Source organism: Anomaloglossus baeobatrachus, chromosome 8 (genome assembly GCF_048569485.1).
Source record: "Anomaloglossus baeobatrachus isolate aAnoBae1 chromosome 8, aAnoBae1.hap1, whole genome shotgun sequence".
Lineage (NCBI taxonomy): Eukaryota > Metazoa > Chordata > Amphibia > Anura > Aromobatidae > Anomaloglossus > Anomaloglossus baeobatrachus.
In genome coordinates this window covers 260,005,972-260,018,277 of record NC_134360.1, presented here as the reverse complement: position 1 = coordinate 260,018,277, position 12,306 = coordinate 260,005,972, and the positions used below count along the sequence as shown (strand labels likewise).

Genomic DNA, 12,306 nt, shown 5'->3' with positions numbered 1-12,306 from the left:
TGAAGGCATGTGCACGGCAGATATAAATAGCCCCTCCCAAGATGTGATGGGGCAAACAAAACGAGGAAGTGAGCACAACTGAGTGATAATAAAACAGAAAGGCAAGACAAAGGAAAGACAAGAGAAGTAACAGCAGTTGGATAGAGAAAAACCAGACTGTGGTCCAACAGAGTCAAAAACTGACCACACAACCAGAGGCCACCAGATTGAGCCCCGAAGTTGAGCCATGACACTGGGCTTCCCACTGCACATGTCACAGGTACCAAGTTACTAACATGCTTTTACTGAATTCCATTAGTGTAATAATATATTGGCCATTATAATAGTGATTACCTCCATCAACAAAACAAATGTGATTTTCTAATTAAAGAAATTTTGGAATTTATTTAGTGACAATTTACTTATTTATTTTTTTAATCTATTTATTTTTCTATTATTTTGAAAATAATGTTCAATACTATTTTCAAAAAAGGAAAAAGCAAATATAACTGCAATACCTGCTGTTGAGTTCTCATCCGAGTCAAATCCTATTTAGAATGGAAGTATAAAACAATATTAAAAATATCTTCACATTTATATATTTTAATAATTTATTTGAATAAGAATTTTATTAATGATTATCATGAACTCACACCTAACAGGAAGGTATAATTATTAATGCACATAGTGCAATGAACTAGTGTAGGGTACGCCTTGTGGTTAAGGGTGGATGCACACCAGAAACGCGTTGATGCACTCGCTACTATAGCATTCACTTGTAAATACCTGATGTCCCTTGTACAAGAATTTTTCAAGTAATAAAGAAGAAGCTGTTCATTTGATCTGGACTATTTTGTTTCACTTATTAAATTTTCTATGTACTTTATAATATTTTACAAGTTCATTGACTTCAAAAATCAAGTTTCAAGACTTTGGACCACTACCTAGCTCAAATTGAGAAAGTGAAGTATTGTTTAAATCAAATTTTCATGATCAATATATTTTAAAATATTTTTAAGATTTTGTTAAACTCTTCATAACACTATCTACAGGTGAAATCTCTGCTTGCAGATCAACTGCGCAATCTCATCCCAATGCTAGATCAGTTGTTGAGCTATTATTGGCGGTATCTGGGAGGGGTGAAATTGTGAGGAAAGCAGAGATTTCACATAGTGCGCTACAGAAAAAGAAAACATGAATATCTCTGAAGTGGAACGAAACAGCGCCAAAAGGGAAAAGCCGGCGGACTTTGGGGAGCTCAGGATTTTACAAAGTATAAATCTTAATTTTGAGAAAGTGACTAGTGCTTTATAATAGAAGTGAAATCCTAATATTTGGTGATACTTTCTATTCTGTACAGAATACATTTAAAAACGTCATTAACAGGTAGAATTACAATCAAAAGTAACTACTATAGATAAATAACACAAAATCCACTGCTCCAAGTGATGTGAGAGACAGTCTATTGCGGTCCATGATCCTATGTTGCTGCTTTAAAGCATCTCTATATGTTGTAAAGAGCAACCTAGGTACGATTACTGATGCCATAACCATATACAAAAAGTGGAATATAAATCTAACACAAAAAATTATGTATCACTACTTAGTTTTATTAATTACAAAATCATTTGAGTGATACATTCTCTTTAGTGATGTCAACTGATAAAATATTTGCTAAACTAGCTTAATTTTAGGAAATCCCTAAAGTGAACGATGTCAGTTCTTACCAATAGCTCGTTACTAAATAACTAAAATTATTCATTGAAAAGCAAACGTTAGTTATGTTTCATTTTAACTATGTACATTCTGTGTCCTGCGATTTGCAGTCACGTATTTGGTGGCGTACAATTTACACTTTGGATAAAATTTGTTCTGCAGTTTTATGCCGGGAATTTAAAAAAATATTTTTGTAATTTTCTGATGTGTTGTAACAATAGCAATTACCTTTATTGAAGGGTATGTTCCATTGTATCCCGTCTGAAATGGGAAGGAAAATGTGGCGGTTTATAATGGCTCTTACATATTGAGTGGGACTTGCTAACAATTTAAAAGTATACCTGGGACTTTGCCCAAAGACTAACAGGCAGATAGTCATCATTACCTACCTGCCTATTGTGCTTGGTGCCATTCTTTACCAGCACAGAGGGGTCAGAGACCGCTCATGACGGTGAGGCCTAAGACACACGGCGAGAAAAACGGTGCAAGTGGAGTGCGATAAAAAAAAAAATCGCATTCCACTCGAACCAATTTTAGCCTGTGTGTCAGCGCACATGAGCGATTATTTTCTCAGCTCTAATCGGACCGAGAAAACAATCGCAGCATGCTGCAAGTGTATTGTGATCATGGTTTCTCTCACACCCATTCAAGTCTATGGGGCGAGAGAAAAATCGTACTGCACTCGTGGTACACCGGTGTACCGCGAGTGCAGGACGAGAATGGCAATAGCCAGCTACGGAGGAAAAAGGGAGATAAATCCCTCCCCTCCTCCATGCCGGCCCACCCCACGCAGCTGAGGTCCGCTTGCACGATCGGACCTCAGTCGCGGGGACACTCGCATGACACTCGGGGGCAAGGGGATCGCAGTAATCCCCATGTGGCCCCAGCCTGATACAGTGGCTTCATCAACAGAGCAGAGTCTTTTTTTCTGCTCTGCAGATGGGGAGGATCAGCCGACTTCATGCTGATTGACAATCCACTCCAAGTTGCTTAACTGGGGGAGCCAACTATCAATCAGCATGATGTCAGCTGTTCCGCTCCGTCTACAAAGCAGAGCGGATGAGAAGCCGTCGCTCTGTTGATGCAACGTCAGTGGAAGCAGCTGAATCACCGGCAGCAGCAATCTGTGATCTCTCTAGCACTGGGCACAAAAGGCAGGTAGTTAGAAACTACCTGCCTGTTAATGCCTAAGAACATTTTTTATTTCCTAATATCCTGGATATGCCCTTTAATAAGTATGGAAATATTGTGACTCTCCTTCAGATGTCATGTAAAAGAAAGCTTGGCTGATGGATTTCAACATGTCTGATTTTTTTAGTTATTAGTGAGGAAAATCGCTAACAGAGGTGATTGGTTTACGCCATTCTTCCCTTCAGTTAATGCATGTGTATGGGGAGGCTTGAAAAAAAATGCCATTGAAAGGTTTATGGCCAATGATAAGGTTAAACTATTTCACAATTAAAAAGCGATGCCTACAATTTCTATTTGAGACGTGTTCCTTAAAGGGTTTTTATCATCATCATAAATAGGTAAAATTGCAAACTGCTTGTAAAAACAGGACTATGATGTGAACCTTAGGCCAGCCACTATCTTATAACTTAAATATGTGCTCTATGTAAAGAAGAAAAACCATTACCTTCTGCTGAGTTCACTTCCCATGTGAATCCTTTTGGAATTGGAATGCACAAATTAATTGAGATCATTTGTATCATGTAGATTCTATTTCTCAAAATAGAAATCCATTTCTAAAGATATTAGTAAAATATTTGGCTTCCAAATCCTGTAAATATTTTTTTTTAACTGCTCTTATGGATTATTCACAAAGTATTGAATATTCTTCCAAAAAATCTAAGAGCTTATCCCTATAATATAGGTAATGAACCTGTATTTAGACCATCATCAATGGAGGGTGATTATTTGAGATTTCTATTTACATTTTCAGTTACCATTAGTGGAATACTTTCAATGTAAACTTTGGACAGGAGCATAAAACAGTATGTTAAAGTCATTTCATGTAATATGTATGAGGACAGAGTATCACAAGTTTGAGGCTCTCATTGTCTCAAATACTTCCTGTCATTTTCTGTCACACGTGGGCTAGAATAGCAGGGGAGACCTGAACTGGCCCTGAGAGTGGGATCCCTGCGCTGATCCATATCCCAGAGGTACACTTAATGGTAGTGAGGTCTGGGCCCCCAGCGTGTCCCTGTTTCCTCACCAGGCCCTGACCTAAATCCCCCGTACCCCTCAGCTTGGGGAGGGCAGGACACACCAAAATACTCCCCCCCTCGGAAGACATGGACAGGGGGTTGAACAGAAACTCACTCACACTTCAAACAACCAGAAAGGGAAGACAATAAAGGCACAGGAGGAAATAAAATAAGGAGGACGTAAGGCACACCAAGGGACACTTCCACACCACACCACACAAGCAGCAGATCGCAGGTCACCAAAAGAGGATTGCCGAGGGCACCAGATTTTCACAAGAGCATGAACAGCTGCTATCTTCAGCAATGTCCTTACAAACACCACAGCCTTAAATAGGGAGAGACCAACTGTGGAAGGTAATCAGCGACCTGACTCTCAGAAGAGCCATACACTGATCCAAAAGGATTAACTCCTGCATGGTTGGGAGCAGTGGAAACAACTCAGCCAACGCCCGGCACAGCTGAGCAATTTAGGAGAAACTTTGTTGCCAGTTGGACTCTAATGTGAACGGGGTCCGACGCAGTTGCTGTAATCCACATGTGGCTCCAAACATTTTCTACCATTTCAATTACAGTCTTACAATGTTTATACTTAGAAACAAAATCATCTAATAATTGTTATACGTTTTTAGCATAAAGTGAAAGGTAATGAATGTTACCTTCTAATGAATTTATGTCCCATTGAAATTCTGTTTATAATTAAAATACAAATATTCAGCAGTTAATTTCAGAAAACTGATTATATTTTTATCAACTTATTTTTTTTTTTAAATTCAATATTATCATAACTATTGATTAGTTTCCTTTTCCTGAAAGCAGTTATCAAGCTGCTGTTGCCAATACAGGTATTTTTATGTCTTTCTATTCACTTTTTATTCCTCCCATAAATGTAAAAATGTGTAAATAATGTAAGTGTAACACTTGTCCTAAAAATACTTGTGTGATGTACAGAAACTGCTCACCGTGATCCAATGACAAATGCACAGATATCAAATCAAGTGGCTGTAGAACATATACACTCTGGTGAAGCATAGCAAAACTAGAAGCATACAAATATTTTAAAGGGAACCTGTCATTTCCCCAAATGTTATTAATCTGTAGATATAGGGTTAATCTGTATGTTAATACTGTTCCAAAGCTGCCTGACCGCTGCGCTGAAAGCATGGCTAACAGGAGGAAATAAAAGTAATTCTACCTGGAAGCCACAAGCTTTCAGTCATTGAGGTGTACTGACATGGCTACAGTCACCGCTCAATATCTGGTGAGTGGTGGCTGTAAGCAGGCCCTGGCACATTGACTGGCAGCTCTTTCTGCACAGATACACTACAGAGATGGCTGTCAGTCAATGTGCCAGGGCTTGCTTACAACCACCACTCACTACAAATTCAGCGGTGACTGTAGCCTCCCTGGTATGCCTCAGTGACTGAAAGCCAGAGACTGCTATGAAGAATTAAGTAATTTCCTGCCAGTAGCTGGACTTTCAGTAAGGCAGACGGGCAGCTTTAGAACACTATTAACCTGCTGATTAGACCCATATTCACTGGTTAATAACGTTTGGGAACATGACAGGTTCCCTTCAGGTTTTACTGTTTTTCCAATGCAGCAGCTAGCTGACGGCTTTCTGAACTTCATCAGAATCTTGAAACTTCCCTTTAATAGACAGACTCATTTTTCAGCAGGGCTATGATCAGTTTGACTTTTCTCATCGATTGAAGAATGTGTTTAAAAGCTTAAATTACAAATGTGTTATTTGATTTGTATATAATAATGAATTCACTGCTCTCAAATTTGTGAATTTGCAAAGAGTGAAACAATAATTTATTGGAGCAAAGTGGTAAAGCAAACATCCGACAAAGTTTCGACCCACCGGGTCTTAGTCAAGTCGCTGTATAATGGGTGACTGTAGGGTGAAGGATGATATGCACTGTGGCACTGAAGTATATGGAAAAGGTGCCTTGAGGATATATGTGATTTGCAAGCGCAGCAGTGCCGTTGCTATTAGTTCTCATGAAACTATTAGTTTCGACCCGGTGGGGCGAAACGTTGTCGGATGTTTGCTCCAATAAATTATTGTTGCTCTCTTTGTAAATTCACAAATTTGAGTGCAGTGAATTCATTATTATATGACTTTAGGGCATTGCCCTCTTTTCACGTGCACAATCATCTGCTTAAGGCCCGTTTCACACGTCAGTGAAAAACACTGACGTTTTTCACTGGCGTGTAAAACACGCACATGTCCCACCGTGTGCCGTGAATCAAGGCGCATGTGGGTTGTCTAAGTGCAATCCGGGCTCCGTTCTCCGTGGCCCGTGATTGCACTTAGAGATTAACTCACCTGTGCGCGCTCCCGCTCTCCATGGTGCTGATCGCTCCCGCGGTGCAGCATCCGGCCGGCGCTGACCTCCGCAGCAGCTGCTTCCAGGTCGGCTGTGTCGTGCATCATGAATATGCGCGACAGTAATGAGCCGGCTCAGAAGCAGCAGGCTGCACGGGCTGCAGAGGACATTGCTGGAGCCGGGTGAGTAAAAATGATTTTTATTTTAAAAGCACGTTTTTTTCTGGCACGTGTTTCACGGACCACACCACTGCGTGGTCCGTGGGACATCAGTGATGCCAGAAAAAAATGGACATGTCTCCGTGTGGCAATAACGGACGCGCGGGTACGCCGCATGGAGACACGTGCAGTGAAAAATCACTGATGTGTGAGCAGACCCATTCATTATAATGGGTCTGCGTATGTCAGTGATTCTGGTACGTTTAAAAAAAAGCACAAACGTCCCAGAATCACTGACGTGTGAAAGGGGCCTAAAGCTGGTGTCACACACAGCGACAACGACAACGACGTTGCTGCTACGTCACCATTTTCTGTGACGTTGCAGCGACGTCCCGTCGCTGTGTGTGACATCCAGCAACGACCTGGCCCCTGCTGTGAGGTCACCGGTCGTTGCTGAATGTCCAGCTTCATTTTTTGGTCGTCACTCTCCCGCTGTGAAGCACACATCGCTGTGTGTGACAGCGAGAGAACGACGAAATGAAGCGAGCAGGGAGCAGGAGCCGGCGTCTGGCAGCTGCGGTAAGCTGTAACCAGCGTAAACATCGGGTAACCAAGGGAAGACCTTTCCCTGGTTACCCGATATTTACCTTCGTTACCAGCCTCCGCCCTTGCTGCCAGTGCCGGCTCCTGCTCTGTGCACATGTGGCTGCAGTACACATCGGGTAATTAACCCGATGTGTACTGTAGCAAGGAGAGCAAGGAGCCAGCGCTAAGCAGTGCGCGCGGCTCCCTGCTCTCTGCACTGTGACATGTAGCTGCAGTACACATCGGGTTAATTAACCCGATGTGTACTGTACCTAGGAGAGCAAGGAGCCAGCGCTAAGCGCGGCTCCCTGCTCTCTGTGCATGTAGCACAGCGACGTTATGATCGCTGCTTCTGCTGTGTTTGACAGCTAAGCAGCGATCATAACAGCGACTTACAAGGTCGCTGCTACGTCACCGAAAATGGTGACGTAACAGCGACGTCGCTGTCGCTTAGTGTGAACCCAGCTTTAGTCTGAGTGCAGACCATTGTATTATTATTTGATTTGTATAACAGATTCGTTAGCAAAAGTCAAATGCATTTTTTTTTCAAAAACTTAAATGTTACCTGTTTCCGAGTTCCCATCCCCTTTTCTGCCTGTTAAGATTTAGAAAGGATAATATAAATGCTTCGGGCAGGGCTTTATTCATCACAATAATTGGACGTTAGTGTAGCTGAGTAGAACAATTTAGATTATTTGGACCAACAGAAGAACGTTCTTTCCATTCACTGACAGCAAACACTGAAGCTCAGCACAGGGGGAGGTGATGTGCTGCAATCTACTCTGAAAAACGCTGACGTGTGACATGTTAGAGATTGTCATAGGGCACAATGGCTTGAATAAATGTCCATAAGGCATTTGAATTTGGATTGGGGTTGTTGTTTTTTGGCAGCAGCCGGATGTGCAGATTGTACAGACCAGAACATTGCAAACCACATGCGGTGGACTGAGGTGTCTGCCAAGGGAACATTTTCTTGTAGTCGGGATTCAGTCATTCTCCACACCAGTTGTTACACTGACAGCCAGCTGGAGAAGAGGTGGCTCTCTGGGGATGTGGTTAAAAGTCGGGCACTGGTGGTATGTTCATTGTTCGGACGGCGTCTGCTGACTATTTTGAGGTGTACTCCTGGTAAATTGAACATTCTTCCTCTCTACTTGCCCCCTAAGCTAAAGATGGGAAGCACAATGGTGCTCTTCACCCTCACGCTACCTGTAATTCCGTGTGACGCTGGAGCTGCTCATTGCTGTCCCCTGCTGGACATTACGTCACACATCAGGGGGACTGCTCCTTTCTGTTGGTAATAGCAAGCCCCCTTATAATAGCTGACTCCTTCCAGTCTGAGAACAGGGAGCGTAGCCATGCCCCACCTTGCTCTCGGATAGATCAGAAGCATAATATATGTTTCTCTTCTGTCCGAGAGCTGGGGGCATGGTGGTGGTGTGACCACTACCCCGAATTTTGGACAGAACAGTAGTAGATATTATCAGGGGGCTGGCTGTTACCAAGAGCATGAAGCAGGCCAAGACCCCTGATGTGTGATGTAACGTCCCAGAAGGGAGAGGGAGTAGAAAAGAGCAGCTTCAGCGTCACACTGAATTACAGGTAGTGTGAGGTCTATGAAACAGCATTGTGCATCTCATCTTTGTAGTTTATGAAGGCAGGGAGAGTAGAAGAGTTTTTTATCTTCCCGATGTATCCCTTTAAAGGCTAACTTATGAAAGGATGACATTGGTGGCAGAGCCGATGCAAACATGTGAGAGCTGCAAATAAGACCCTTCAGTAATAACAGCTGGCCTTTTCCTGAAGCATCTATGCCTTGGAGACCTTAGTGGATATTCTGGAACCAAAAGACATCCCATGCACCTACCTTTACAAACTAGCTTATCTTCCTTCTTTTCTCAATGAAGCAGGGGCTGTAGTTTTTCACTGACCATTGGGAGAATCCGGAAGAGAAGCTAGTCACACGTGACTGGAAGTATACCAATTGCATATTTGTGGTCACATGATGACTATGCAAATGCTTAAGCTGTGTATAGGGAGAGGCGGCAAACGAAATTTTTGCCCTGGTTTCAGGAAAAACCTAGATTCACCTCTAATTTAAAATGTGATTTTATATGTTGAGATTAAAGGGTGCTGCATTGAACTGGTGAAGGTCCATATCTGAGTCATTAAAGGTATTTTCCCATCTAGAACATTTTACACATCAACCGAATGTGCTATGAATGTCCGATAGATGTGGTCCCACCGCTGGGATCAGTCTCACAAATGGGAAGCCTCGACTTGTTGCCTTGTGCTGTCAGGAGTAGGGAGGAGGTCGCACATGCATGACTCTCTTCATTCATTTCTATTAAAGCTCAGAAATTCACTACGCCAGACCCAAAAAAAGGAATGAAGAGAGCAACAAATGTGTGAGGCCCTCTCTAATATTATTGGCGCCCGTCTGTGAGCTGACTGAGCTTACCTTTTTTTGGTTGCTGATGAGACGTTTTGGTAAAGTGATTGCTCTGGAATTCACTTAGGGACATGAGAACAAATGATCCGGATGACCGGCCGCCACTTTTTGTTGTTATTCCATTTTTTGTTGAAGATTCATACTTGTCTTGTCCTGGCTTCTTCTGTGCTACCAATTTTCCTCCTTGGTCGGTAATTTTTCCATCATGAATGCCAGCTGCACATACTGAAGACTCCTAGAAATGTACAATTTGCAGATGTTATATCATTTTAGAAAATGTTTTAACCCTTTCACGACCGATGACGTACATGTACATCATCTGCCATGTCCCTGCCTTTGATGCGGATTCACACTCTGAGCCCACGTTTTTTCTAGGACTTGACAGTGCCTCCAACAGCAGTAGATAAATTGGAGATCCACCCACAGCTGCTAAGTAGTTAAATGCCGCTGTCAATCTCGGACACCAGCAGTTAAAGCAAGCTGACAGGCAGCGCGTCACTCATCCTGCCCATGGGCGCCCCCAGCATGTGATTGTGGGTACAGTTGGGTTTTCATGACAGCTGGGGGTCAGCTGAAAACTCCTGTGCCTGTCATCCCAATCCTCCTGTGAACGCTGGCTGCGGGCCGGCATTTATAGGAGATCGTGATTGTTGCTAAGCAGAGCTTTGCTTTGTCTCGCACAGGAGTCACCTCCCTTTTCCCCCATTATAAATAAAATGAAAATAAAAAAAAATACATATTTGGTATCACTGTATTCAGAATGTCCAAATGCCCAATGTATCAAAACATAAAAAAAATAATCTGATTGATAAATGGCGTAATGAAAAAAAAAATAAATCAAAAAGCCAGAATTACGTTTTTGCGAGCCACTACCTTGCAATAAGAGGCAGTCAAATCATCATATCTACCCCAAAATAGTATCTGTAAAAATGTAAGCTCATGGCACAAAAAAGCTCTCCCACAGCCTCAGATCCAAAAAAATGAGACCGTTACTGGTCTCAGAAAATGGCGACAAAAGCAAATTTTTTTTGACAAGTTTCTAATTATTTTTTCATCACTTAAATAAATATATATACTTGTTTGGTATCTACGTACTCGTACTTACCTGGGGAATAATTTTCCTGGTCAGTGTTACTATATAGTGAACATGGTAAATAAAAGACCTCCCAAAACATAGTGGAATTGCAGTTTTTTTCAATGATTGATTGCTCTCAGTGAGAGAAACAAAATTAAAATTTTGTAGTTGTGATACCTTTTAATTAGTTTTTTTCAATGTCACTGCACTTAGATTTTGTATTCCTGTTTTTCAGTACATTTTGAGGCAGAATGAATGGTGTCATTCAAAAATACAACTAGTCCTACAAAACACAAGACCTCATATGGCTATATTGTTGAAAAATGAAAAATGTTGTGGCTCTTGGGAGAAGGGGAGGAAATAATGAAAATGAAAAATGGAAAATTCCCGCGGGTGTAAAGGGTTTAACCCCTTCATAACCCAGCCTGTTTTCCCCCTCCGGACTAGGCCAATTTTTTCAATTCTAACCAGCGTCAATTTAGAGGTAATAACTCTGGAACGCGTCAACGGATCCTAGTGATTCTGAGATTGTTTTTCATGACATACTGCAGTTTATGTTAGTGGAAAGTTTAGGATGATATTTTTTGCGCCTATTAGTGAAAATATCAGAAGTTTAGAAAAAAAAAAAATGTCTACATTTTCACAATTTTAATTTTTAAGTCCTTAAGGGGGCTTTACAGGCTGCGACATCACTACCGATATATCGTCGGGGTCACGTTGTTAGTGACGCACATAGGGCGCCGGTAGCGACATCGCAGCGTGTGACACCAAGGAGCGACAATCAACGATCGAAAAATCGTTTATAAACGGTGATCGTTGACACGTCGCTCATTTCCTTAGTATCGCTGCTGCGACAGGTATGATGTTGTTCGTCATTCCGGTGGCACCATACATCGCTATGTGTGTCACCGCAGGAACGACGAACAAACCTGTGTCCACCGGCAATGCGGAAGGAAGGAGGTGTGCGGGATGTTACGTCCCGCTCATCTCCGCCCCTCCGCTTCTATTGGCCAGCCGCTTAGTGACGCCGCAATGGTGCTGAATGCACCTCCCCCTCGAGGGAGGGATTGTTCGGCGGTCACATGTGCGTGTGACGCTGCCGTAGCGATGATGTTCGCTACGGCAGCGAGCACCAAATGTCGCACTTACGACGGGGACGGGTGCTATCGCGCTCGACATCACTAGCAAACGCTAGCGATGTCGCAGTGTTTAAAGCCCCCTTTAAACCAGAGAGTTAGGTCACACAAAATAGTTCATAAATAACCTTTACCGCAAGTCTGCTTTACATCAGCACAATATGTTTAAGGGACCCCATCACATTTGAAGTAACTTTGAAAGGCCTAAGTGACAGAAAATATAATTTATTGCGCAATAACTTCTGAGTAGAGGGATACTCTATATGTGGTGGAAAACTACTGTTTGGGTGCACAGTGGGGTTTGGAAGGGAAAGAGCGCTATTTGGAAATTGGCTGAAATAGATAGTGGATGCCATGTTGTATTTGCAGAGCACCTGATGTGCCTAAACAGTGGAAAGACCCACTGAGGCAGCAGAGCTTCTCCGGATTCCAGTCGGCTTCTGTATCCTTTTCAAAGGTGCACAAAACTGTTGCTGATTGCACTTTTGCGCACACCTAAAAAGATGCATAAAAAGATGGACACTGCAAGACCACAGGCCTGACAAGAGTTCAAAGTGACTCCCCTTTGTCTTACTACAGTGAATTTTCCATTGGGAATTTTGTCTGAATCACTTTTTTCAGAGATTTACAGGTAATCTTTGGTGTAAGAGCTCAGTGTAGAG

At 42.4% G+C, this 12,306-nt stretch overlaps 1 protein-coding gene across 1 annotated transcript in view; it reads right to left on the bottom strand.

The window, feature by feature from the left end:
- LOC142250099 (uncharacterized) overlaps nucleotides 1-12,306 on the bottom strand; it is a 154,035-nt gene that overhangs the window by 47,103 nt on the left and 94,626 nt on the right. Inside the window, exons 55-60 of the mRNA XM_075322164.1 lie at nucleotides 9,443-9,668; nucleotides 7,547-7,576; nucleotides 4,562-4,591; nucleotides 3,332-3,361; nucleotides 1,924-1,956; nucleotides 498-527 (exon numbers count right to left, since the gene is read on the bottom strand). Of these exons, the coding sequence (XP_075178279.1) occupies nucleotides 498-527; nucleotides 1,924-1,956; nucleotides 3,332-3,361; nucleotides 4,562-4,591; nucleotides 7,547-7,576; nucleotides 9,443-9,668 (379 nt within the window). The remainder of the gene's footprint in view (nucleotides 1-497; nucleotides 528-1,923; nucleotides 1,957-3,331; nucleotides 3,362-4,561; nucleotides 4,592-7,546; nucleotides 7,577-9,442; nucleotides 9,669-12,306) is intronic.